The following is a 27,193-nucleotide window of genomic DNA, read 5'->3' on the forward strand; positions in this document are numbered from 1 at the left end:
GATCTTGTTCTGTTGCACACTTATGTGACTATGCTTGCATCCAGGGCTAAGTGGCAGGAAGACAGAGAGAATATATTATAGTGGTGACAGTTGACCCCACTCTCTTGGGATCAGAGAGAAAGCTTTCCTTCCTAAGAGGTTTGGTTCCTATACTCTTGGGACTTCTGATGTTACTGCCTGTGGGATTGCTTGAGGGCTGGGGCTCAGGAGCACTCAGAAGAAAAAGTGGAGGATTTCTGCACTCCTTTTCTCACTCCTCGAGTCTGAATAAGGAGCCTTCTCTTGGAGTTCTCTCTTTCTGAGCCTCAGTACCCAGCTCTGGGTTTCAGGCTGTGATGCTGCATTGCATTCAGTCTAGGGAATACTAGAGACCAAAAAGGGGAAACTCACGAATTACTTGGTGGTACTTCAAATTCTGGACTTTTTACTTCAAGCCCCCTGCTACTAGTGGATTCTCAAAGTCTTCAGATAGCTAGTTGCTCAGTGGATTCTGTTCAGTTGTATAGTTGTGTTCAGTGGGAGACATATGCTTATTCTACTTTACTGTACCCAGAACCATGATTTTTCTTTAAGATTTTATTTGGGGGAGAGAGAGAGAGAGAGAGAGAGCGAGAGAGAGAGAGAGAGAGAGAGAGCGGTAGGGGGAGGGGTAGAGGGAAAGAATCTTCAAGCAGATTCCCTGCTGAGTGCAGAGTCCAGCTGGGGGCTCCATCCCACAACCCATGAGATCGTTATGTGACCCTAAACCAAGAGTCGGATGGTCAATCAGCTCAGCCACACAGGTAGCCCACCATGATCTGTTTTCAAGTAGTCTATCCTCCCTCCACCTTAAGCTCATTGCTTTTGTCTCTTTTTTTAATTTATTTTTTTGAAAATCTTGTAGCATTATGCCATCTAAGATGATACTGGTGGAGATGTGTATTGCTACATATAGCTCATGTAACATTGAAGATTCCATTTATACCATCATAATACTTATGCTTATAGTAACCTAACTTTAATATGTTTTCATTTGGAAAGCTTCTTATCTTTCCTTTTCTTTTCTGATCAATCTCATCATTTTCCAGATTGATGGATATTCTGGATTTCCTTCTAATTTCTGAAAACTAAATAGATTAGGATTAAAGACTACCTGCTGATTTTGGAAAAAACAGTATATATTTTATCCTGTTATTGATGTTATTTACAAAGAGAAAAGAACTCTTTTCTTCCTAACTCCAAGAATTAGGCAGTAGACTATTAACAAGCTTTAAATAACTAACTGAACAACTCTGGAGAATCATTAACAGACATTAAATAAGTAAATTCCTGCCACTACCCACTCTGCAGTGAGCTGCATGGAGGAGGAAGCAGGCATTTCCAAGCATTTCAGACTGATGTAGAGTGTGACTGTCTCTTCTTTTAAAAGTTGCCATGGGGCATCCCAAAGGAATCTCAAATATATTTGGGAAGATTTGATAAAATTGTCTAGCTTTTTAAAAGTGATGCAGTATAACAGAGATTTGTAATACAAATAGAAACTTAGTTTAAAAAAATTTATAACAGGTCTGTTTCAACTGTTTTGAAGTCCTCCTGTGGGATCTCAACCTTTGGGGGACATTTTGAAAATCTGATGAAATCTATGGTCTATATCTCTAGAAGTATTAGGGGTACATGTATACATACATTTGCATATATTTTCAAGTGCATGTGGAGGCCCCCCTTTTTAAAAAAAATTTTTTTTTTAATTTTTGTTTATTTATGATAGTCACACAGGGAGAGAGAGAGAGAGGCAGAGACATAGGCAGAGGGAGAAGCAGGCTCCATGCACCGGGAGCCTGACGTGGGATTCGATCCTGGGTCTCCAGGATATCGCACCCTGGGCCAAAGGCAGGCGCCAAACCACTGCGCCACCCAGGGATCCCTTTTTTTTAAATTTTATTTATTTATTTATGATAGTCACAGAGAGAGAGAGAAAGAGGCAGAGACATAGACGGAGGGAGAAGCAGGCTCCATGCACTGGGAGCCCAATGTGGGATTCGATCCCGGGTCTCCAGGATCACGCCCCCGGCCAAAGGCAGGTGCTAAACCGCTGCACCACCCAGGGATCCCCTGTGGAGGCCCTTTTAATGCTCATATGTAGGTTCCTAGGGCAGAGATAGACCCCAGATAAGAAATCTTGCAGTATGATGACCAGATATCCTTGTCTAGTTAGGATTCACATCATTTTGGAAACTTTCTACCAATGGAAATTTGTCCTGGGTAATGCCTTCGACAGGGTGAGTTGAGCTTTAGTTCCTCACTATGGTTCAGGTGTGAGACACTGTAGATAACTTTTTGTATATTACTGGTAATACTTGGAGAAATAGTAATTCCTCAAATTGTTACCCAATCCATAGTCTACAACTGGAGATTCTAGCTGAGATCTTTTTCTGCAGTGTAGAGGCTGATGTGCTCTAAATTTGTTTAACAGTGAAAAAGTACATCTTTAGGGAATATGTTGGGCTACAAAAACTTTTTTGGGACGATCTTTCTCAGCTTGCCTTTACCTTGCTGCAGTGATAGGGCTGCATAAGAAGTCAAGTGACATAGTGGAAATAATACTTACTTAGTTGTTAAAAGACCTGAGGTCAAGTCCTGTTCTTTAGCTTAACTTGGGCAAGTCATTTAATATTGATGGGGCTTACTTTCTCCTTTGATAAACCAGAAATAGCAATACCTCTTCTATCTTTTTTTGCAAGATGTTCTGAGAATCAGTGAAAATAGTATATGATTGAAAGATAAAGGGACACTTAGCTATGATAGAATGGAGACTTCATTCATTCACCATCCATTTTTTTTGTTAGTAAATATCTATAAATCTAACATGCATAGGGAATCTTTGATTTCTCTATTCTCCTGGTTAGATATATGGCCCTATTATCTCTCAAATACTTTTTAGAGTCTGTTTGTCTTGTATAGAAAAAAAGAGAATAAAAGGAAGGTTAGTGATAGAGAATGAGGAAGTAAAATGATTTGTGTAATAATTAATTTGAAAAAATATCAGTAGTTAGGTAGTTTATATGAGCTCTTAAGTTGATAGTCAAAAGAAGCAGGGTGATTTTAGGCTTTTCTGTAAATAGTGAGATCTCATCCTGCCCCATATCCTGACCCAGAGATGACCTAGTTATGAGGAAATGATAATAGCTGCCATTTTTTGAGAGCTTTCCCGTCTTTACGAATGTCCTATCTCATTTAATCATCACTTGCCCAAGGTCACACAGAGATTGTTCCCAGAGCTGAAATTTCAACCGTGGTCCCTTTACCCAAACAGTCCATGCTTATAGCCAGGTAGCAGCAGAAAAGTGGGGCTGAATCAGAACAAGCTGAAGTGGCTTTTGCCTTTTCAAAGGTTCATAGGGATCAATGTTAATTCACATGCTTTAACCTTGAAAGCTCAGAGTAACCTTTGAGCTTGCTCTCTAGGACTTAGAGATAGAACTCCCATCGGAAAGCAGGTGGGAATCAGATGGAATCAAGTTTTAACTTTAAGAAGGAAAGATCTCTGAGCTCCACTTTTTAATTTTTGAAATTCTTAAAGAAGTGAATTTTCAACATTTAGTCTATTATCTGAGAGTGCCTTTTTCAAGCATATTAGAATTTATGTTTCTTAGTTATTAAAAAATAGGAAACGACATGATTACTATAACTTGTCAAGACAGTGCACTTTCTCCACTATTATTAGAAAAATTTGCTGGTGTTTTCCACAGATGTGATGAGATGCAGACTGAGGGGCCGAATTCCCTCTTGGTCTGATCTTTGATGAAGCTGCAGCCTGCTGGTCACATTACTCATGTGGCAGAACAGAAAAGACCAAAGGCTGACTTTTAAATAACATTCCTAGTTGTTTAGATTCCCTTAAAATATTTAGAATATCTAGCTATATGTCTGAATCAAACGCTGTACTGCATGGGAGGTAAAATTAGGGAATTTTGGCTGGCTACTGCTACATTATAATTTCTCTGGAACCCTCAAGAAAATAATGGACTCAAGCATGCCTTGAGCTGTTCTCTGAGAAACTATGGCAACGGGCCTTGTAATTAAAGCTGAACTGGTGTGTGTAGCTTAGAAAAACGGAGAGATACTGCCAGCTGATAGGGAGAGTGTATGGGAGTAATCCAGAAAACTAAAAAAAAACCAATTCTTTTTAGATATATTTAGATAACTCTTTGTTATCTATATTGTTCAAAGAAACAGTAGGAAAGTCTTTCAGTGGATATCAATATTTGGCTTTGGAATATAATATTTTCTCTGTAAGGAAATATGGTTTCCTGATTATGCTTTTTAAGATTAATTTCAAAATAATTTATGTTTCCTGAGTCCACATTAACTGAATTTGGAAGGACCAGCCAGGAGGCATCCCAGTTGCAGAGGCTAACGAATCTGGGGCAGTCACAAAAAGGATGATCTTTCCATTTTGATAATGGAAACTATATACATAACACAGTGAAAAGCACTGGTGGGCAGTTGATGAACAAATTAGTAAACTGGCCCCCCGCTGAGATGAACCAGATTTACAGCCAACATGCTAGAATTTGTAAACTCAGAGCATACCAAAAAGTAATTTAAAAAACAAAAACTAAACGGGAAGTCAAGAGTTGTCATTTTTCTAGGATCAAAATGTGTTATGCTAATAATCCCCAGTGATGGAGAGATCTTATCACCCTCTTTACCAGGGAGAGTTTGAGTTTATGCCTACTGTTTTAACATCCTTTCTGATTAGTGCTCCCATTCACTCTTAAAAATGTACCTGTTTGGGGGATAAATTATGTAGTCACTTGATACGGGCAATAGCAGAAAAGAAGAGCTGCCTCTAATGAAATAAAATGTAATGGTGATAAATACAAAGCTCATAAGCCAGAGACAGTATAGGAACTGGCTCTTAATATAGTCTGTTATCCAGTCTCCTCGGCTCTGGCTTGCATTTTACCCTTTATTGTAACGTTGGCAGGGGTAGCTATCTAGAATCAGATCCCATCTTCCACTCCTTTTGTATAAGGGCTTCCCAGTGCTTACAGAATTACTCTATCCTTTCTCAATCTCAGTTCCACCCTATCTCTAATGCATGAATTACCTAAGCTCAAACAAGGCCTAGTTGTTCGATGTTCACTGTCCCCCTCTGTGTTTTCCTTCTATTGCCAGTGTTAGAATTCCTCGATGCTTTGTGTGTGTGTGTGTGTGTGTGTGTGTGTGTGTGTGAAACTCCTATGAATACTTAAAAATGAAGATTAAACATTTCCTCTTTCCTTCCTTTATCTCACAGTCCTTCCTTAATCCTCTCAAACATTCTCCTCTCTGGGATTGGATGAGGGCACCAGATATAGGGATTTATACATCTGTCTTCCCAAGGCAGGTACTATGTACCATTGACCCTTGAACAATGCAGGGGTTAGGGACCCTGACTCCCTACCCCGAAGTTGAAAATCCATGTATTATTTTTGACTTCCCCCCAAACTTAACTACTAATAGCTTACTGTTGACTGGAAACCTTACTGATGACATAAATAATGGATTAACAATATTTTGTATGTTATATGTGTTATATGATATATCCTTACCTTAACATTAGCTACAGTAAAGAAAATGTTATTAAGAAAATTCAAGGAAGAATTTCTGGTCTCTGTCCTAGCTACAATCTTGTGTCCACGCATGTGTGTACTTCATTTCAGCCGGTCTGCTTAAGACCCCCTGAATGTCAAGCCTAATCCCCCTGCTTGGTCCCATTTCTACTCCAACAAGATGAAAGAAACTATAATGAACCAGGAGAAACTCACCAGACCGCAAGCACAAGTGCGCATTGTTGGGAAAGGAACTGCTCCCTGAAAAAACCTGGTTCATAGAACAGCTACAGCAGATGCTAAAAAATGTGAGTTCTCCTTAAAGGAGTTAGGGGTAAACAATATCTCCGATATCGAAGAAGTGAATATATTCACAAACCAAGAAACCGTGATCCATTTTAACAAACCTAAGGTTTAGGCATCCCCGGTAGTGAACATTTTCACCATGATAGGCCAGGCTGAGACAAAGCAGCCGGCATAAATGTTACCCAGTATCTTAAACCAAGTTGGTGCAGACAGTCTGACTAGTTTAAGGAGACTGGCTGAACTTCTGTCCAGACAGTCTGCGGAGAGAAAAGCAACACTTGCTGCCAGAGAAGAGGATGATGAAGCTCCAGATCTTGTGGAGAATTTTGATGAAGCTTTCAAGGATGAAGTAAACTGAATTAAGTCAACTTCTGGAGAAGACAAAACTTGAAGTTACTGGGATCTGTTATTTTATATTATGACTGCTTTTAAGGGACACCTGGGTGGCTCAGTGGTCTAGCGTCTGCCTTCTACTCAGAGCGTGATCCTGGAGTCCCAGGATCGAGTCCCACATCGTGCTCTTTGCATGGAGTGTGCTTCTCTTCCCTCTGCCTCTCTCTCTGTGTCTCTGTGTCTCTCATGAATAAATAAATAAAATCTTTAAAAAAAAATTTTTGTTCATGGAGTTGATGAAATCTAGGTCTCTAACATCTTTACGCCCAAGGCCCTGGGACACTGTAGCTCTTTTCAGTTTTTGCTTATACACAATTTATTCTTTGCAGCTAATTAAACTGAAGAAATCTGGGAATAAAGTTGAAACAAGGTTGATAAAGTTTTCTTGCCTAGTTAAAGAAAATAAAAGGAAAAAAATTCAAGGAAGAGAAAATATATTTAATGAACTGTATTTATTTTAAAAAAATCTGTGTGACCTGTCAGAATGGCTAAAATCAACAACACAGGAAACAACAGGGGTTGGTGGGGATGTGGAGAAAGGCGGAGGGACCCTCTTACAAAGTTGGTGGGAATGCAGATAGGTACACTGTGGAAAACAGTATGGAGATTCCTCAAAAAGTTAAAAATAGGACTACCCCACGATGCAGCAGTTGCACTCTTAGATATTTACCAAAGAATACAAAAATCCTAAATTGAAGGGATACATGCACCCTGATGTTTATAGCAGCATTATTTACAATAGCCAAATTATCGAAAGAGCCCACGTGTCCATCAATGGAATGGAATATTACTTGGCTATAAAAAAGAATGAAATCGGGATCCCTGGGTGATGCAGCGGTTTAGTGCCTGCCTTTGGCCCAGGGCGCAATCCTGGAGACTCGGGATCGAATCCCAGGTCGGGCTCCCGGTGCATGGAGCCTGCTTCTCCCTCTGCCTATGTCTCTGCCTCTCTCTCTCTCTCTCTCTGTGTGACTATCATAAATAAATAAAAAAAAATTAAAAAAAATTAAAAAAAAAGAATGAAATCTTGCCATTTACAACAACATAGATGGAGCTAGAGAGTTTATGCTAAGCAAAGTAGGTCAGTCAGAGAAAGTCAAATACCATATGATTTCACTCATATGTGAAATTTAAGAAACAAAACAAAACAAGCAAAGGTTAGGGAGGCAGATCAAGAAACAGACTGTTGAGGCACCTGGGTGGCTCATTGGGTTAAGTGTCCAACTCTTGTTTTGGGATCAGGTCTTGATCCTGAGATTGAGGTCATGAGATTGAGCCCTGTGTTAAGATTATCTCTCTTCCTCTGCCCCTCACCCTCCCTAAAAACAAACAACCAAATCTCCCTTCCAAAAAACCCCCGACAACCCACCAGACTTAAGTCTAGAGAACAAACTGTTGGTTACCAGAGGGAAAGTGGGTGGGGCATGGGTGAAATAGGTGATGGAGTTTGAAGAGTGCACTTGTGATGAGCACTGGGTGTTGTATGGAAGTGTTGAATCACTGTTTTGTACACCTGAAAGTAGCATAACGCTGTATGTTCACTAATTATAATTTAAATAAGAACTTTAAAAAAAAATCTTTGTGAGGCACCTGGGTGCCTCAGTCAGTTGTCTACCTTCAGCTGGGGTCATGATCCTGGGGTCCTGGAATCAGCCTAAGTCTGGCTCCCTGTTCAGTGGAGAGTCTACTTCTCCCTCTCCCTCTACCCTTCCCTCTGCTCATGTTCTCTCTCTCTCTCTCAAATAAATAAAAATCTTAAAAATTTTTTTTTGTGTAAGTGGACTTATGCATTTCAAACCCATGTGGTTCAAGGTTCAATTGTAGTTTCTATCTTTTCTCCATAGCCTTGTGTGGCATGTGACATAGAATAGGTACTTAATATTTGCTGAATATTTGATGTTTGGTAAATATTTGATGAGTGGATGAATGGGCTTAAGTGGGTCAGTAGGGCATATTTGAGAAAACACAGAATAGCTGAAATTTGGTTCTGCTGTTTTCTCCTTCTTTCTCATTCATCTCCTCAAGGTGCCCACTGCACTCATGCCTGTTTCTTGGCTTTCCAGAACACTTTCTTCAGGGTGTTACCAGGGCTTGCCTTACCCTTAAATTCCCCTCAGCTTCTGAAATCCCTTTTGCCTTTCTTCCAAACTTCTATACTATCTCCCATCAGGATGTCTTCCATTACTGAAGAATGCAGCTAGATATCATTAGAGGATAATCACTTCACCTTAATTCATTCCAGGTTTTAAAAGACTGACAAGGAGGCAGCAGGGAGTGTCTGAAATTTAAATTCCACAATAGAAGGGCTTACTTTGCCTGTTCAGATTTCTGACTGAGTGTATCACCTTCCCTTTCATACAGTATATTAATGCCATCTCTAAACAGGTTTTCATGCCAGGATTTTGGATTATGTCATTCAATCAGGACAAAGGAATATTTTGAGAGCTGCCTGCTTGTAACCAGTTTCAGCAACATTACTGTCTTTGTTTGGCAGCATTTGTGCAATTATTTGGATATTTTATTGCTTTTTTTTGTATCTTTTTGCATAAAGGAAGGAACATTGGAACAATGACTACTAATGATGATGATAAGGAAATTAGGTCTCATACAGCTAATGAACTTCAGGCAAAGATATAAAAAATCATCACATGAAGCAAGAGTCAATTCTTAGCCTCAAATGGATGCTCACTGATTTTAAGCTCATCCATAGTCTTTTATTACATATGGAAAAAAAAGCAAAAGCAAGAAACATGTATGCAAACCTGGAACTCTGTCCTTTGAGGCTGTATACAAAAAGGGAGCTATAATTATGGATTTTTAAAATTTATTTTTTTTATAACTAAGGACTTTTTTATCTTATATTTTGGTTCCTAGGCCCAAAACCTGTCTCTCATATGGCTTCTGCACATGTTATTTCTTTTGAAATAAGAAATTTCGCTTTCATGAAAACGTTTGGTACAGATGAGGGGCCATCTGTAGAAGTCCAGGAAGACATGCCTGGGTTTCCTTCAGGCTGCCCCTTCATTGTTGTTAACTCTTGCTTTAAATCCTTCTAGCAGCTGGAATCTAATATGTTTGCTGCAATTCACTTTAGTGGATCCCAAAGTTAAGGCCCTGCAAAACCAGGATAGGGCAAAGGCCCCTGGGCTAGATATTGAGATTTATAAGATGAAGTCAGAGGTTCTGCAAACCATCACCACTTTCCTTACTTATTTCCTTCATCCATGCAGAAATCACCAGAGCCTGGAGGGCAGCTTACTCTGGCCAGTGATTCTGAAGGGCTTGGTCTTACTAGAAGAGTGAACCCAACTGACTGAGAGAGACCCTTCTGTTTGAGGCTTAAATGGAATAAAATCAAGTTGAATAAGACCTACCCTTACCTTTGTGGAACTCTCGTCCCTTTATCTTACAGTGATTGTATGATCCCAGAAGAAATTGATCATTCATTGAAGTTAGTGTTGATGTTTCCTTTTTTCTCTTCTTTGGCTGTTCCTGCGTTTTCCTGAGAGTCACTATACTTGTGCATAGAATCAAAGGGTAAATTGGGTTTGTTATTGTTTGTTTGTTTTCTTTTGGCTCTACACATGAGATTTTAGTAATGGGTTTGGGGGAGTAGAACAAGGTAACAGGAAAGACTTTTTGTATGTTGGTATCTCTGTAGAAATTAAAGATTTAGTTAGGCAGTTGGGCTATTTATTTTAATTTTAGTTTAGTTTTTGCATAAGTAAAACATTCACATGATTCAGAAATTAAAACATATACAGGTATATATACATATATCAGTGAGAATTCTTTATGACATTCTTATACCTTGTATTTCAGGAAATCCTAGATAACATAATCACTGTTCTTAGTTCTTATGAATCCTTTCATTATTATTTTTCTTTTTACAAGGAAATAAAAATATATTTTTTATTTCTTTTTCTTGATATGCATAATAACATAATATATACACTGTTCTGCATCTTGTTTTATTCACTTAATATATCTTGGAGAACTTTCTATAGAGGATACTCTATTTTATAAGTGCCTAGTGTCCCATTGGATACAAACCATAATTTAGTTAACTATCCTGCTGTTGATGACATTTGAGAATTTTCTAATTTTTTATTACAAACAATGCTTAAATGTTAAACCATAGTCATTTCACCTGTGTGCAAATGTTATCTGTAAGATGAACTCCCAGAAGGTGAATTATGGGGTCAGAGGTTTATGTATTTCAATCTTGATAAATAGTATCATGTGGGCCTCTGTGATGGTCTATTTTAATTACTAAGGCTTCAAAATATGTCCTCTCTTATTGGGATGCTCTTTTGCATGGCTATTATTATTTTTTCCCTCTCTTATGTGAATATTAGAATCATATTAATCATTTTAATTCTAATTTAAAAATTGGTATTTTACTGTGACCATGTTAAATGTGAATTTTATTAAAGGAGAACTGAATCTTGATTTAGTTCTATGATTTTGAGTTTTCCTATCTAATAATTGGTATGCTTTTCTATTCTAAACTTTTTTTTTTTTTAAGATTTTATTTAGAGAGAGAGAGAGGGAGGGAGGGAGAGAGCACAAGCAGGGGAAGCTGGAGACGGAGAAGCAGACTCCCTGCTCAGCAGGGAGTCCAATGTGGGGCTTAATCCCACGACCTGGGATCACATTGGAGCTGAAGGCAGATGCTTAACTGCATGACCAAGCCAGGTGCCCCCTAAACTCTTTTCATGTATTTCTTCCACATCTCTTGTTAACAGATGTTATTTCTAGTATTTTATTTTTTTGGTTGTGATTAGGAGTGGGTGTTTTTCTCATTGTATCTTCTGTTTGTAGTTTCTACATATGAAAACTATTGTTTTCGGGATGCCTGGGTGGCTTAGCAATTGAGTGACTGCCTTTGGCTCAGGGCGTGATCCTGGAGTCTCAGGATCGAGTCCCATATGGGGCTCCCTGCATGGAGCCTGCTTCTCCCTCTGCCTCTGTCTCTGCCTGTCTCTCTGTCTCTCTCATGAATAAATAAAATCTTAAAAAAAAGAAAAAACTATTGGTTTCATTATCTTAACCTTGTAATGTGCTAGCTTATTTATTTTAATGTTTGTAGTACTTTTCAGTAGAATCTCTTGGGTGTTCCAAATATACAGACATATCATCTGGGGGCATCTAGCTGGCTCAGTTGGTAGAGCAAATGACTCTTGATCTTGGATCTGTAAGTTGGAGCCATGTGTTGGGTGTAGAGATTACTCAAAAATAAAATCTTAGAACAAACAAAACCATGAACCTATCATCTGCAAATAGAGATTATTGTACATCTTCTGTTCCTACTGTGCATTTATTATTTCATTGTGTGTTCGTATTGGCTGGGATATCCAGCAGAATATAAAATAATAGTAAGAAGAGCAGGTATCCTTTTCTGGTGACTACTGAAAAATGTCTTTGGTATTTCCCTGGTAAGCAGAAGCTGGGTCTTAGGTTGAAATAAATACATTTTAAAAAAGATTTTATTTATTTATTCATGAGAGACACACAGAGACATAGGTCGAGAGAGAAACAGGCTCACTTCAAGGAGCTTGACGCGGGCCTGGATCCTGGGATCCTGGGATCACGCCCTGAGCTGAAGGCATATGTTCAACCACTGAGCCACCTGGATGTCCTGAAATAGATACATTTTATTATGTTTCAGGGCTCTCCATCTGTGCTGGTTATTTATTTGTTTGTTTTCTGTTCTCTCAGCATCACCTTGCCCTTATATATATATATATATATGTATGATAGCCTCTGGAGTTGGGGCCAGCACTCTTTAGACTTCATTTCTCAGATGTCTTTGACAGCTGCTTCCTGTTGCTGTCAATAGAGGGCACTAGAGGGGGCCTGGAAAGTGGGAGGAGGGAGAAGCACTTCTGTCTCTGACTGTTCCTGTCACAGGTACCCTAGTAAAGTATCTCACCTCAGCCTCCAGCATTTTCTCTAGATAGCCTTAGCCAGCCTCATCACTTCTGCTTATAGGTACCAGCAAAAGCCAGACAGTGGTTCCTCCCCAGAGGGATGAGCCCCAACTCAGAGTCACTTTCCTTCCCAGAGCTTCTGAGGAACTAACAGCACCTGAGTAGTGTGCCTTGTGGGTCCTCTCCTTTGAGCTCCCATGTTCTTGTAAACTAACAGCTTCCTGTCCCTACCCCAACCCCCACCCCACAGGTGGTAGCTGCAGTTATTATCTCTAGATTACCTTGGTGTCCTCTTTTTGCTGTGCCAGCCCTCCGACACCTGTTTCACCAGTTCCCTTTATTAAATCCCTTCTGTTGAGCTTTTCTCATGAGCTGATTAGCTTTTTGCTTTCCTGAAAAGACTCAGTCGATGACTCATCTATTCTTATTTTATTGAATGTTTTGATCCAGATTGTTCCCTGAAATTTTTTCCCCAATGCTTTTTTCTGTGCCAGTGGGGATGATTGTGTGGGTTTTCTTTTTAGACCTATGAACGATAATAATGGATTTTTCTAACTTTGGACTCTATTTGGATTTCTGTAATAAATCCCCCTTCATCATGAGTTCTTTTTTTTTTTTTAAGATTTATTTTTTATTTATTTATGATAGACATAGAGAGAGAGAGAGAGAGAGAGAGAGAGAGAGAGAGAGAGGCAGAGGCACAGGAGGAGGGAGAAGCAGGCTCCATGCCAGGAGCCCGACGCAGAACTTGATCCTGGGACCCCAGGACCATGGCCCGGGCCAAAGGCAGGTGCTAAACCGCTGAGCCACCCAGGGATCCCCCATCATGAGTTCTTTTAATGGGCTGCTGATTCTACTTGCAGATATTTTCATTATGATTTTTGCATTAATCTTTATATGTGAGATTGGTGTGAAGTTTTGTTTTTTGGGGTAATCTGTCAGGGTTCTATTTCAATGCTGTATTTGCTTCATAAAATGTTTGGGTTTCCCACATTTTTTCTAAACTCTGGAACAGTTCAAAGAGCATTTTACATTACCCTTTCCAGATTTCTGTTGTTGTTTTATCTGGTTTTTGTTTCTTTTTTCTTTTTTTTTTGGTTTTTGTTTCTTAAAGTCTGGTGGCATCCCTTTAGGAGATTTTCTGGGTCTGGTGCTAGTTTGGTGTCATGTTAGTGGGAGATTATTTTATTAAATGAATCCAGAATGACTCAAAAAAATGTTTGATGCTGTATTAGCTGGGCTAGTTGAGAAAAGCTGGTCCAAACTGAACTGAAATAGGTGGTGTGTCTCTGGTGCCCTTTAATCCCATTAATTATTGTACTTAGGTCTTTAATAAGTAATTCTGCCTCTTACCTGCTCCTCTTTTCCATCCTATTCTGATGCCAGTCCCTGCTGAGATTACCTACTTTGAACTGCTACAGTTTTTCATATGTGACCCTACACATATCACATATTTGCATTTTAATAGTGGTATCATGAATATGGTCATGACAGGATCTTGGGTCCTGGTACTTAATGTTCTGTGTCCCCTGTGTTTTCTGTTTTATGTTATGCAAGTACACTTACGTCTGAGGTGAGGCATAACTGTTCTAGGCCGAGGAGAGTGGGTCCTTCCACCAACTCAAACAGGTTTAATAAGCTTTTCACTCAGGACCCTTAGGAGGTCTCCAGCCTTCTTTTAAAACCCTCCCTAAAACATTAGGGTGACCAGCTACCTTGGAGAAAGCAAAGGAAAACTAGAAGAATGCATGGGTCAAATTTCTAATCTCATCTTTAGCCTCCTGGCTCATGAATTACTTTCAGTGCTTCTGTGCATCCTCCTCTCTGACCAGTGGACCTTTTCTTGCTCTTGACCTTTTCTTGCTCTTGAGCCCTCACTCATTTTTTAAGCTTTGATCCTGGCTTTTCTTACACAGTGGACCCCCCCACCGCCCATGAACAAAGTGCGTCCTCCATGATGTCTCCTGAACATACTTCATGTTCCCTTCATTGCATCGCTTGCTTTTAAGTCTGTGTTCTCCTCTGGACTGGTTGTTCCTGAGGGTGCATTGTGTCTTCATTTTTGTTTTTCAGTCCTGAGTACAGTGCTGCACACATAAGAGGCCTCAAAAAATATTGGTTGAATTATTGAATAAATAAAGCCTAAGTAAGAGTGGAAAATAAGAAAGATGAATGACAAGTGACTAAGTGGACTCTAAAGGGACTTCAGTACTAGGTACCAGATGCTAAAGGTGGGTTCTGAATAATCCACTTACACAGTGTGAAAGTAAACATCATGTTTTCATTCAGAGTGAATTTAATTTATATTTGATTTATGTTTCCAGTGCAGATGCTTTTCTGGCAACACACCTTTCTAAATCTGCTTGCTCGGAAGATGTATATCAGAATAAATCAGAAAAGACAGCTTTCAAGGCTATGAAAATCTAAAATTCTCTGGTAGCTTTGTAATAATCCGCCTTTTGTATCTGGGAGCTTGTGTTTGTTTTTCTTGCATCAGGAAATTTTGTCCTGCTTCAGGAAATGATGATAGTAGAGATAAGAGAATGAATGGGAATAATAAGAGATGCTAAAAATAGGCCCGTGGGGAGATGAAATGACCTGAAAGCAGAGGATTAAGTTGAGAGGTTTGAGGGAAATTAAAGCTCTTTCCATGGTGCCTCCACCTGGAAAGTATAAATATAGAGCATGGAATTATGTTTAGCTTGAATGTTTTCCCATCTTGAGCTGCTAGAAAAATTTTAATTGGCAATCTGTGTTTGGATGACAATGGGAGGATTTAGAATTCTTTGGACCCACTTTAGCCACAAAAATTATTCAGGAACATATAAACATTGTTATCCTTATCTTACTGCTCCACTGATGCTACCTGCCTGAAGTATACCTTAATACATTTATGTATTTATGTACTCTTTATTCTGTACTCTCTAGGTAGAGAGTAGGTTTTAGTTTTTCTCTTTCTTCTCAGTGTATTAAATTACGTTTAGTTTTGTTGAATTGTGTAAGGATAGTGGGACAGTTTTAGAGAAAATTTACATGTATATGCTTATTTTTGAATTGCATTAATAGTTAAAATTAATCATTTTAAAGAGTTTGGCATTACCCCAAAATAGAGAAAAATTGTTTGACCACGACAGTATAAAATTGCTGATTTTATAATCTTACTTCAGAAATGTTATTTCTTTTGGTAAGACTATTTTTTTTTAAGATTTTATTTATTTATTCATGAGAATACACAGAGAGAGAGAGAGAGAGAGAGGCAGAGACACAGGCAGAGGGAGAAGCAGGCTCCATGCAGGGAGCCCAACGTGGGACTCGATCCCAGGTCTCCAGGACCATGCCCTGGGCTGAAGGTGGTGCTAAACCGCCAAGGCACCCGGGCTGCCCAGACTATTTGGTTTTATTAATTATGGTATAAAAAGGCTGATTCTTATCTGTAAATCAGTACAAGTGTCTTTATTCCTATCCATCAGAGTTTGTTTCTGTCTCCCTTTAGAGAATGGGGAATGTGGGTGGAGGATAGAACCTAAAGCGAATAGATCTGATGGTTTCTCCAGCTGGAGTGTCCTTCCCAGGAAGATGTGCCTCTTTCCAAAAGGTACACAATGTGGAAGCCATTGCTCCGCCTTTCCTTGAAATAAACGCACACTGGATCCCAGTAAAAGTTCTAGCAGTGTAGGATTTAGATGAAGGCCCCAAAAGTCTGGGCAGTGGTGTGGGGGAGAACCAGGGCTCTGTCAAGGATGAGGCCAGACCTCTTGGCCCAGGCCTTTCTATCTCTTTTATTCATTAACTCTTCTTCTTTTTTTTTTTTCTTGGTCTCTGTACATCCTGAACCAAGGAATTTACTCCTCTTGTTTTACTTTGCACCCCATTCTTTCCCACCCCCCACCAATAAACATCCTGTGAAGGTCAGTGCTTTCTCCTTTTCTGCCATCTCTGAGAAAGGTAAGGGTGAACTTTGACTGTTGGCTTTGCCAATCTCTTCAGGGTCTAGATGAGAAAGTAACACTTTTCCTATTAAATGCTATTTTGGCTATATATTTTTTGTGACCTGTTGACCCAGGATTACTATGCTAAGACAGCTTTTTAAATTAGCCATGCATTAAGGTGCCCAAATCAACGCTCCTTATTAATTCCTATGGAAAAAAAAAATCAGAGACAAATATGTTGGTTAATTCAGTCAAAGTTTGGCCTGAAATGAAATGTCGTAATCCATACTTTCTCCTACCTCATAAAATTAAATAAACAGTTCTTTTTTTTTTTTTTTTAAATTTTTTATTTATTTATGATAGTCACAGAGAGAGAGAGAGAGGCAGAGACACAGGCGGAGGGAGAAGCAGGCTCCATGCACCGGGAGCCTGATATGGGATTCGATCCCGGGTCTCCAGGATCGCGCCCTGGGCCAAAGGCAGGCGCCAAACCGCTGCGCCACCCAGGGATCCCTTTTTTTTTTTTTTTTTTTTTTTTTTATTTTTTTCTTTTTTATTTTTTTCTTTTTTTCTTTTTTTTTAAAGTAAGCATTTGTACTTTGGGATCTTTTTAAAACTTAAATGACTACAAATAGAACTTGGTAGCTTCTTTGCATGTTTTCTACAATGCTTGTGGAAATGCAGTTTCCACTTCTTTGGTTGGAGGTGTTCTCACCACAAAAGGGGTAAGCAGAATCAAGTCTCTTTCCATCGTGCAAGAACTCAGACTCTCATGTTAGCTTACCTTTATTTTTATTAAAGAAATTTTTTAGGGACACCTGGGTAGCTCAGTGGTTGAGCATATGCCTTCCGCTCAGTTGTGATCCTGGGGTCCTGGGATCAAGTCCCACATCAGGCTCCCCACAGGGAGCCTGCTTCTCCCTCTGCCTATGTATCTGCCTCTCTGTGTGTCTCTCATGAATACATAAATAACATCTTTAAAAATAAAGAAATTTTTTTTACCATGAATGAGAGGTTATCAAGGAACATTTTAGGGTACATAAGGTGAAATGTACTATGGAAGTAGCTGATGGTTAAATCAAAAGTGTGTAGGTTGAAACTATTGAGGTCCAAATGAGTAGCAAGGAAGGGTAGAAGGGAAAATCTCAGGCATTTTCCCTCTAAGGTTTGTATCTTAAGCATTGGAGATGATCTTGAAATGTTAAGCTAACATCACCCTGTTGGACATGTCATTTCTACAAAAGCTTGACAGGCAACAGGTATAAAGCTTATAAATGATAATACAGAACAAGATGAGGAGCAGACATTTTGCAGGGAACCATCCCAGCTTAGAGAAGTCTTTTCTGAAAGCCTTGTAAAGAGGAGGTAGTTTGTTTACATTTGCCTTGGATGCAGGGGAATAGATTGAAGACCAAGGGATCTCCGACATCATGAGCAGATCAGAGTTCCTGGTAGCAGATCCAACAGTCAGAAAGGTTTCCCCCTTTTGTGATAGATTGTGCTGAGAAAGAGAGGGAAAAAATACAGAAAGATGAGAATAGTGAGAAATAGAGAATAGTGAATAGTGAGTAAAAAGTATATAGGCTTGGTCCAATCATCTTGGGAAAGTGGTCTCATCTCCTTCAGCTGTCATCTGCTTCAATTCCTGGAAATCTTTATTTTTAGGTCACCAGTTGGTGTGCAGGTCCAGTCAGGGTTTGATGCTTCCTTTAGATGTGACACAAGGATCCAAGAGTCTTCCTTGGGGTTTGGCGGCAAAGGGTTGGTTCCTTTCCAATGTGGTTGAAAAGAGTCTTTGTGGAGATATCTTTTCTGATAGATGAGATCTCCAGGCTGCCATCTGTGATGTTTAAGGTCTTTGTCTCTTGGGAACTTGCTTTAGAGAAATTGTTCTAGGGAAGTAGGGTTGTTCTCCATAGAAACAAATAGGCCTTTACGATATTGAAGTATATCCCCCTTAACCAGCTATGGATCAGAAGAAGCATGACTCAAGTGCATTGGGTATCCTGTTGTTATCTTAGAGTGAGAGTTCATGGGTTCCAAAAAGGATAGACCTGAGATTCAGAAGGAGTAATGACAGTGCTTTTGGCTAGCATACAGATTTTGCCAGTTGAGTCTTAATAATGCTATAGTGTGTTCTACTAACCCCGAGGATTGCAGGTGAAGGTAAGACTGGCCATATAGCACAGGCCTATCAAAGCACTTGACTGGTGAAGTGAGTTCCCTAGTTATGAAGTTTGAGGGGCACTCCCCAGGTAGGAATGATATTTCAAAATACACAAACCATTGCCAAGAAATATTTATATCTGTGAGATAGGGGAGGCTGTATAAAATCCATTTGCCAAACCTCAGATGGTTTATTGGGCAATTTAAAGTGTGCAGGAGCAGTGAAGAGAGGTTTTCTTGGATTGTATTTTGGGCACATGGGGCAAACAAAGTAGGCCCTCTTTGTGGCCTTAATATTTTCCCACTGGTATTAGTTCATAAAGGCTATCATTTTATCAGTACACCAATGATTCAGTGCATGTTCAGTAGTCAGTAATGGACATTTTAGAGTCTCTGGTGGGCCTGGATTATTATTTGGTCAAAGCCAGAGTTTTGTTTTTTTATCAAACCAAGAGTTATTATTAGATATCCAATGTTGTGTTTCCTTCTCTGGGCTGATTTTTTGGACATCTCTAGTCACTTCTTCTAGATTATCATTTAGGAGAGCATCCCTTTGGACCATGACAGAGATTTGGTCATTGATTGCTCTGAGAGCAGTGTTCTTTGTGGAAATATCTGTGAGGTTTCCTTTAGCCTCCAGAGAATCAAGTTTGGAATGCTCAGGGACCTTGATAATAGCTAATAATTCCTGGACATAAAGGCCATTTTGAATTTTGTTCCCACTGGAAGTGAGGGAGCCTCAATGTTTCTATAGTATTCCAAAGTCATGAGCCTACTCCAAAGGCATACCTACTTCAAAAGGAATTGCAAAAAAAAAAAAAAAAAAAAAAAGGAATTGCAATAGTATACCTAGCATAATACTTACAATTTCATCTTTAAAATAAGAACTTTCGGTTAAGCGATGAAAAGTCAGCATTATCAGGAAGTAATTTATCATAGAGTCAGGCATTCATGAGGAGTCTTATCTGCAAAAGAGGGAAGAAAGGGTGGCAGGGTTTTCAGGAGGGAAAAGAAGAAAGTTTGATGTCCAAAGGCAGAGGGATTTATCATGCTTTCCTTTAGGGCTTTAAGGGCTAAGTCATCCTGATTTTCCCAAATAATAGGATCAGGTTTGGTTTTTCTTCATTTTGGGTTTTGGGAGGTTCATGATTGAAATGTAGCCCTTGTTCCGAGATCATGTGCCACAAATATCAAACCAGAGTTTGAACAAACTGCAGTTTTTCCTCGGAGACTTTGTGTCTCTTTAAGGTTAAAAGTTGTAGGGACGCCTGGGTGGCTCAGCGGTTAAGCGTCTGCCTTCAGCCCAGGGCGGGATCCTGGAGCCCTAGGATTGAGTTCCACATCAGGCTCCCTGCATGAAGCCTGCTTCTCCCTCTGCTTCTGCCTGTGTCTCTGCCTCTCTCTGTGTGTCTCTCATGAATAAATAAATTAATTTTTTAAAAAATCTAAAAAAAAAGGTTAAAAGTTTTAACAGGTGGATGCTATCTTCCTGTGAACAGATGTGAACATCTATGTCAGCCTTTAAATTGGGGAGAAATAGGAAGAACTCCCCTCTCCCCTCCCCAAATAAAGGCAAAGAGATACTGGTTGGCCTTATCCATGTGGATGGGTAAAGGAGGTGCTACATAAATTAATCACAGTGAAAAATTTGCTCTCACTGGGGATGGAGACAAACAAAGTATGGGGATTTGGAACAACAGGGTTACAGTGGGTATTAGGGCAGGGGGCAATGAGTCTTGAGCCTTATAGTTTATTGTGGGCTTGATGCCTTATGGCTGATCCATTAGGGGCAAATGGTTAGTATCTTTAAAATTAGATCTAGTGTTATCAGAGATGGAACAAACAAAATATATTAGAGGGTCATTTGATTCACTGCTTGGCTATTTTGGTTGCTATCAAGTTCTAGAATTTTTTACCCTTTTCAGGAGGAAGAAATTGTGGCATGATATTTTTCTAAGAAATTTTGACCCAGTAAATGAACAAGGGCAGAGGAGCTAAGGACCGTTTTAGTACTTGGAGGCGGGGGCTATTTAATAACAGTGAGTTTGAGCACCTAGAGTGTAGCTCTGGCATCAATAAGATTCATTCCCAATCTGGGGGTACCTGGCTGGCTCAGTTGGAGGAGTGTGTGACTCTTGATCTTGGGGTTGTTGAGTTCAAGCCCCACATTGGATGTAGAGATTACTTAAATAAATAAACTTAAATAAAATAAAATATTAAAATAGGTCATTCTCAATCTGGAGAGTTGTTTCTCGAAGCTGGGTAAGAGGAAGGATTGGGAAAAGCCCCTGTAGTTGCTCAGGGTCCTGTCATTGGAAGAACATTGGAAAGGCTGGGTAGATGGCTGAAGACACCTGATGTGGTTGAGTTTTGTAGCAATCCTTTTTCTAGTGTCTTGGCTTTTTGCGGTAATGACAAAGACGAGGAGGGGTTTGGTTTTATTTAGGGGCCCCTAGATGTTAGAGCTGAAAGTTAAGGATTTTAGTCGTCTTCTTTTTAGTTGAATCATCTAGGGTGTGGGTCAGCTGATTTGCTAAATTAACTAAAACTAGAGTGAACATGGTTTACTATTCCATCTTGGTCCTTTTAACTAGAAGGGGAAGGACCTGGTTCAGCATGTATATGAATAGAATTTAAGGCTACCTGAGTGGATTTGACATCCACGGGAAGGCCAGAATTTTTCTTGAAAACAATTTCCTTAAAAACAATAGTAGTAAAAAAAAAAACAACAATAGCAGTAGTAGTAGTAGTAATAATAATAATAATAATAATAATAATAATAATAATGCAAGGGCTCATTGATTCTTATTCCCATAAACAGGTTTTGAGAAAACACTAGGGATTCCTAGGTCAAGTTACTTAATGATTGCCTGAGCCTGATCATATAACAAGGCAGGGGATTGGGTTCCTATATGCAATTCTAGAGATTTTTCAGGATCATTCCAGCTTTTTTCATCCAATGGCTGGGCTTGACCTTCACCAGTGAGCACATAAATTAGCTGGTAGACATCTGAGAAACCTGGTTGTTAATTTTGACTGACTATATCAAATGCCTTAGCAAATCTATGGGGATCCTCAGTTATTTTGGGTAATTTTTCATTATGACTCATAGTTCGGACTTAGTCCAGGGGACATGGGTTTCCTGTTGTTGAGTCAGCCTCTAATTATTGGAATAAATTTTATTTAGTGTTTTAACTCAAAGCTAAAGTTTTGGTAGACTTTTATTTGGGATCTTTTTATTTGTTTTCATATGTTAGATTTGTCTATATTTGCTTCTCTTGAATTTATCAAGGTTTATTTTTAGGCTGTGTTAGCACCTTAAAATGAATTAAGACATGTTCATCTTTTTATGTTTCTTGGAATACTTTGAATGATAATTATCTGTTATAAGCTTAGATAGAACTTGATGATACATGCATAACCCTTTCCAGATCCTAGAAATGAGAGTGTTAACTGAATTAGTGTTCCTGAGATGTGTTTCCTGCCAGTGTAAGTTGGCAGTCATTCTCTTGTTCTCTTCAGGTTTTGTGGAGTGAAGTATTTCTCTTAGCCATTCTTCTAGCTATCCATCAAGCTGTTAGTCAGTCCTTCCACCAACGATATCCATTAAGCTGCAGTTAGTTTCAAATCTTTGTCCTCATGTGTCTTTAGTGGTTTCTTTAAGGTTGTCTTGAGCCATTGCAAAACTTACATTTTGTGACTCAGGGCACCCTGCTTCCTTTGTTTCTCTTTGGCATAAATGTCTAGAACTCTCACTGGCATGCTTTTTTTGTCAGTAATTGTGGGTCAAAAATTTTAGCCAAAACTCTAATTAAAGACAGGTTAGAGTGGAGAAATCATTACATATTGCAGCATATGCTTAATATACAACAAAATGCTCTCTGTCTCTAACAGCTTTTGGTAAAGGCAACTCGTATTTATTAGCTTGGAGTATATTTATTGTCTGATATCCATGCTGGCATATAACATATGGGAAACACAGAAATTTTAATTGTTAATGCCAATAGGAGCTTATATGTATATTTCTAAAGGGATATTTATAATATTATAATAATTTCCTTAAATAAATACATATACACATAGATATCCCTTTATATGTGTATATACATTATGTTATATATACACATATGTAAAGGGATATCTATGTGTATATGCATATTACATGTAATATATAATATGTAATATATATTATATGTAATGTTATGTAATTGTGTTATGTATTATGTAATATATTATATATGTATATATAAATATATGCAATATACTAGGTATTGTATATTGTTATAGTATATGTTATATATTATATAATATATATATAGAAAGGGAAAAAATATATATAGAAAGGGATATATATATATATATATAAATTTTTCCTAATGTCAATGGTTTTCTTATGAACTAATCTGAAGGAATTGATTTTTATACTTTTTTTTTAAAGATTTATTTATTTATGATAGACATAGAGAGAGAGAGAGAGAGAGGCAGAGACACAGGAGGAGGGAGAAGCAGGCTCCATGCCGGGAGCCCCACACAGGACTCCATCCCGGGACTCCAGGATCGCGCCCTGGGCCAAAGGCAGGTGCTAACCGCTGAGCCACCCAGGGATCCCCGATTTTTATACTTTTAACAAATGATTCCAAAACTCACTGAAATCTTCATTTGTCTTTTTTTTTGTTTTTGAGCTATGAACATTAATTTAGTAAAGAAAATTCTGAAGAAACTTAATAGGATACAAAATAAAGAATACCTGAATGCCACAACATAAGAAATCTTATCTTTAGAAAGGGTGGTGTCCCTGTGTTTTTCTTTCTTCTTTTTTTTTTCTTTGTATATTTTTATATTGGAGTTTGATTTGCCAACATATAGTATAATACCCAGTGCTCATCCCGTCAAGTGCCCCGGGCCTCAGTGCCCGTCACCCAGTCACCCCATCCCCCCGCCCACCTCCCCTTCCACTACCCCTTGTTCGTTTCCCAAAGTTAGGAGTCTCTAGTGTTCTATCACCCTCTCTGATTATTTCCCACTCATTTTCTCTCCTTTCCCCTTTAATTCCTTTCACTATTTTTTATATTCCATTTGGGTGGTTTTTAAATTGACTAAAGAATTCTATTTTCAAATTTAAAAGTCTATAAAATTAGAGTTTTTCTAGATTATAAATTTACTTTTTTAAGGGAAACAATCATATGTTAACAGAAATATATTCAAATACCCATTTTCAAAATACCCCTTTTATACTGCAGTTAAAAAGAACAGTTACTTTCCTATTCGTTAATCAAACATCACCTTTGTTTGATTTGTTTGAAAATATCTGCTTCTGATGGCTTCTTGTCATTGTTGGAAGTTAACAATTTTAGAATTCTTGTCTTTCTATATAAAACAACATAATTTATTTCTAAATTTGATGACTCTTTAAGTGCCTTTAAAGATAATCAAACTCTGGGGGGCGCCTGGGTGGTTCAGTCAGTTAGGTGTCTGACTCTCGATTTTGGCTCCGGCCTGATTTCAGGGTTGTGACACAGAGCCCCGCATTGGGCTCTGTACTCAGTACAGAATGCACTTGAGATTCTCTCTCCCCCTCTGCCCCTTACCCTGTTCTCTCTTTCTCTCTCTCTCTCTCTCTAAAATGAGTAAATAAGTAAAATCTTGGAGATAATTGAACTCTGTTGTACAAAAATTGTTACACTCACTTTTATAGTAAAGACTTATGTATGAATTTTTCCTCAAAATTCAATCTTCCCCTATTTTTGTAATACAGATACTCTATACTTATGAGTGGGCATATGGCAAAACAGCTAGAGCCTCCATTTTTCAGCCTCTCGCAGTTCTGTTAAATTCTGGCCAATTGGATGTATGTCGAAGTGATGTATGCACATTTAGGTCAAGTCTTTAAAACAGAGCTGCTTGTCTCCCACAGTCCTTTTCTTTCTTCCCATAGCTGGAAAGGAATTGTAGTGTTGGCAAGCCAGTTCCAAATGTGTGGACAAGGAATACCTGAGGGGAAGGCAGAGCAGAGATAGAGTAGGATCCTGGCTCCTTGGATGACCTCATGGATCAGAGCGACCTATCAGTTGAGAACTAGCCACGGGGAAAATGAATGTCTATCTTGTTCAAGTCAACGTATTTTTGGATTTAATTATTATGTAGTTGCCTCTATGTTACTATACTTTTCATTTCACTATAATGCAGTATAGATTATATTTCTGTTGTTCTTATAAAAAATTTTATGTGTTTTTATTGTTATAAAAATAACCACATTGATTAAAGTACAGCAGAATGTTCAGATACATATTCAAATAAGGTAGGTATTTAGTAAATGATAAAAATGATACTTTAAATCAATAGAAGTGGATTGATAGTTCTTGAAGCTGGATGATGGGTACTTCGAGTTCTTTAGACTCTTTTACCTTTTTTCATATTTTGACATTTTCTATAATAAGAAATAAACACATATAAAAAAATAAAAATGAATAAAATAAACTTTGTAGAAAGAATAGTTCAGTGGATGTTACCCCCTTGGGAAGAAATAAAATTAGTTTATACCTCACAGTAGGGTCAAAAGTTAATTTCAGATGGATTAAAAATATGATATTCTAGAAAGGTTATAAATGTACACTTAAAAGACTTAAGGAATAGAGGAAGATTTGGGAGAACATTTTATAATATAGCAATTGGGAGAAACTTTCTAGGAAAAAACAAAATTTAGAAGTTATAAAGGAAAAGATTGTCAGTATTGAATAAAGGAATTGTATACTTCTGTATAATAAGATTAAAAGACAGGTTTCAAACCGGACAAACATACTTGCTGCATATAGTCATATTCCTGTTCTATAAAAAGCTTCCACAAAATCAGTATGACAAATACATGTAATTTATAGACAAATTAGCAAAAGATGTGAACAGATAATTCAAAGAAAACAACGAAAAAATGGCTTATAAAAATTTGAATTTCAACGTATTAAAAATGCAAATTATGGCTAGTTTTTTGCCCATCAGACTGGCAATAAATAAAAAGGTCGATGCTATCCAGGAATGATAGGAATAGGATTAGACACTTTCCATGTTGCTAGAAATGTAGTTTGGTTCTACATTTTTAGAGACAAATCTGGAAGTATCTTTGCAATGTGATTTTTCTGTGGCCTGGCAATTTCATTTGTAAATAGAGATTTAGTTAAAGATACATATGTGTTTTGTTTATTGCACTGTTTACAATAGAAACAAATATAAATATCCCAAATTTTAATCTGTAAGAGAATAGTTGACTAAAGTATGACACACCTAGATACTAGAAAATCAATCAGTTGTTAAAAGGAATGTACTACCTATATAATTTTAAATCTATTTCTATATTATTGTTAAATGAAAAGAGCAAAATACAAAACTATATATATATATATATAGTTTATATATATACAAAACTATATATATAGCAAGATCCTATTTTTGTTAAAAATTTTTATTTTATATATAAATAATTATATATGTATGGATATCTGTACAAGCATAGGCAAAGAATCAGGATGCTAACTTCACAGTTATTACCCTGGAGAGATGTATAAAACGGGCACATTCATTTATTTATATAGTTCAGGAAGAATGTGGTAGACACTCTTTTTGGTGGGTTTAAGTCTCTAATTTGTTCTTTTCTCAATTTTTAGGCAAATCTTTAAAAAAGAAAAACCAGGGAACCCTGGGTAGCGCAGCGGTTTGGCGCCTGCCTTTGGCCCAGGGCGCGATCCTGGAGACCCAGGATCGAATCCCACGTCGGGCTCCCGGTGCGTGGAGCCTGCTTCTCCCTCTGCCTGTGTCTCTGCCTCTCTCTCTCTCTCTGTGTGTGTGACTGTCATAAAAAAAAAAAAAAAAAGAAAAACCAAAACACACTGAGAATCCACTTGTGCCATATATAAGTAGGAACAAAGTAGGATAGAAAGAGAAATGAAGCATGTCGCTGCCTTCATATCCAGGAGTGTTTTTTAGATAAGTCATACTGTGATAAATACTGTGAAAAAGCCACATTGAAATAAATACCACTTAAATCAATCAAATGGGAAAAGTCAACAGGATCATATGATCTAGGTTAAAAAGTTCATAGCTCTTGCCCAAATAACTGAAGAGAGAGAGTAACACAATCTCTTTAAAGCTTTTAGTAACTACATCACCTTGGGAAAGTCAGTACAAGGTGACTGCTTAAAGCAGAGATTTTGCTGACGTCCACATGATATATGTCAAAGACAGAGCAGAAATGATCAGTAAAAGATGTCATCACTACCCTCAGGATGGACTAGCCATCAACATTTCCCTCAGTCCTCTGATTGTCTTTATTTGTACCTTGGTCCTATTAGCTCTCTCTCTGTTCCTTTTTCTCTTTCTCTTTATTTGGTATGAATTATCATAAGATTTTAGGTCATGAAAACATTTCTTTTTCTTCTTGCTGATAAGTATGTCTTGAGAGTAAGCAGATTTTAGAGGACATGTGCTGCCAGAAAAGCATTTAAGATTTGAACACAGACCAAATAACACATTCAATCAGTCTCATCAGGGCAAAGGGTCAGCTTTCAGACTGTGGGCAGAAATGGTCAGTCCTTTTTGCTCTGTGCATCCTCAGTGGGGGCTGTCAGTGTTTTGGAGACATTTCTGATCAGAGCAGTATGTGCTGGAAGCTTCTGCCTGTGGTGTTTTTAGGCTTGCTTCACAGGCATTGTGCCTGAGACTTGATGGTGAGCTTGGCAAGCATCCATCTAGGGGCTCCTGGCCTGAGGCTCAGTAAATGACTACTCCATTTTACTGTTTTAGTCATAGCTCACCTTTGGGACTGAAAATTCTGCGCTAAACTCCAGCCCAAAAGCCTGAATAGCTTTTGGTGACTTTATACATTGGTGGGGCTGGTATTCAA

At 38.3% G+C, this 27,193-nt stretch overlaps 1 protein-coding gene across 19 annotated transcripts in view; it reads left to right on the forward strand.

Moving 5' to 3' along the window:
* DST (dystonin) overlaps window positions 1-27,193 on the forward strand; it is a 481,436-nt gene that overhangs the window by 18,298 nt on the left and 435,945 nt on the right. Inside the window, exon 1 of one of the 19 annotated variants that reach the window (XM_041769133.1) lies at window positions 701-782. The exons of the other annotated variants lie outside the window; for them this stretch is intronic. Coding sequence (XP_041625067.1) covers window positions 723-782 — 60 coding nt within the window. The 5' untranslated portion in view covers window positions 701-722. Of the gene's footprint in view, window positions 1-700; window positions 783-27,193 lie in introns of those variants that run through there. 19 annotated transcript variants of the gene reach the window in all.

The sequence above is a fragment of the Vulpes lagopus genome, chromosome 1, assembly GCF_018345385.1.
Source record: "Vulpes lagopus strain Blue_001 chromosome 1, ASM1834538v1, whole genome shotgun sequence".
Classification (NCBI taxonomy): Eukaryota; Metazoa; Chordata; class Mammalia; order Carnivora; family Canidae; genus Vulpes; species Vulpes lagopus.